The sequence below is a fragment of the Lepidothrix coronata genome, unplaced genomic scaffold (assembly GCF_001604755.1).
Source record: "Lepidothrix coronata isolate B3197 unplaced genomic scaffold, Lepidothrix_coronata-1.0 Scaffold3500, whole genome shotgun sequence".
Lineage (NCBI taxonomy): Eukaryota > Metazoa > Chordata > Aves > Passeriformes > Pipridae > Lepidothrix > Lepidothrix coronata.
In genome coordinates, this window is record NW_016693680.1 from 1 (window position 1) to 1,519 (window position 1,519).

At 66.8% G+C, this 1,519-nt stretch overlaps 1 protein-coding gene across 1 annotated transcript; it reads right to left on the bottom strand.

Moving 5' to 3' along the window:
- Positions 1–125: 125 nt before the first annotated feature.
- LOC108491971 (rho GTPase-activating protein 23-like) lies at positions 126–1,506 on the bottom strand (the record flags this gene model as incomplete). Its single annotated transcript, XM_017803756.1, has 4 exons — positions 1,088–1,506; positions 628–758; positions 373–491; positions 126–292 (listed from the first exon to the last, which is right to left on the bottom strand). Coding segments are annotated over exons 1-4 (836 nt in total), but the record flags the coding sequence as incomplete, so codon positions are not given.
- Positions 1,507–1,519: the final 13 nt, after the last annotated feature.

A 1,519-nucleotide genomic window follows, 5' to 3' on the forward strand; every position in this document is an offset into this window, starting at 1 on the left:
GATGATGATGGGGACAGGGATGATGATGGGGACAGGGATAGTGACAGAGCCATACATCAGGACAACAGCCAGGAGAGCATTCCAGAGGCATGAGGACAGGGATGGGGAGCGGGCTGGGGACCCGCCCTGCCCTCACCTCGTCCTGCAGGTTGATCTCGGTGGCTCCCTTGTTGAGCTGCTCCTGCAGGCTGGACACCACCGCGTTGTTCCCGGGCACGCGGTAGATCCCCATGTACTCCAGCCCCCGGTCCTCCACCACCTTGCAGCAGGCCTCCACGATCAGGGGCACGTTCTGCGGGGACAGGGAGGGGGTCACGGGGTGCCAGGGGGGCGCAGGGACCCCGAGGGTTGGCGGTGCCAGCCTGGCTGTACCTTGTTGTCCGGGGCAGGCTGGCACTCCTCCAGCCTCACGCCGAAGGCGCGCGGGGCAGACTTCTTGTTCTTCTTCATGATGTTGATGCCCCACGGGGCTTTCTGGGAGCTGCTCTCATCTGGGGAGGAAAACCCACCGGGTCACTCGCTGATGAGCCGGGATGAGCGGGAAGAGCATCCCTGCTGCCCCACAGGGATGGCAGTGCCAGGGGGAGACCCCCCTTCCTCCTCATGAAGCCTCCTGACATCACACACCTTTTGTGACGGCCGCATCCTGCCGGGGGGACCGGGGCGCGCTGGTTCCCGTCTGCTTCAGGAACTCTGCTCGGATCCCCAGCCCACGAGGGCCCTTGGGTGAGGAGGAGTCGGGCTTGGTGCCCGCGGGGCTGCGGGGAGAGCGGGGGGGCTCAGGTGGGGCAGGGCCGGGGGGCACCAGCCCGGCGCAAAAACCTCCCGGTAAAACGCCGGCATCGCTCCCGGGCTTCCTGGCATCCTACGGAGACCCCTGGGGAGCACCGAGCTGCTTCAACCCTGCTTAAATTTGCCAGGTGCCACCTCGGCCGAGCGGGACCCTGCGGCGCCCGGAGCCAAGCCGGGCGCGGGCGGCACTTCCATCACTGCCCCAATCCTGGGAGCCGCTGGATTTGCTCCGTCACTGCCAAACTGAGGTGACCAAAGCCCCGGGGGTCTCGGAGCCCACCGCCCCGGTCCGTACCTCACTTTCCGGTAGTCGTTTAACTTCTTGTTGATAAGTGCTTGGCTGGCAAAACCGGGGTCCTGGGGAGGCAGAGAGAAGAGGGGAAGGGAGAGCTTGAGCTGCGCGTCCGCCGGAGACCCCGGGCAAGTCCACGCTCTGCCAGGCACCACGTGGGGCCAGGCAGGAGCAGGCAAGGGCAGCACTCGGGTCCCTGCTGCCCCAGAACGGCCAGGCAGGAGCAGGAAGGGCAGCACCAGATCCCCGCTGCCGTGGAACAGCCGGTGCCCACCAGTGCTCGCCACCCCACTGCAGCGTCCGTCGCTCTGTGCCACGTGTCCAAACAAGACACGGAGGCCTGGGGACACGCCTGTCCCCCCACGGCACACAAACACCTTCACCGACCCGCGCCAGGCACACCCGCTGCTCCCACGCAGCATCCACAGCCCCGGA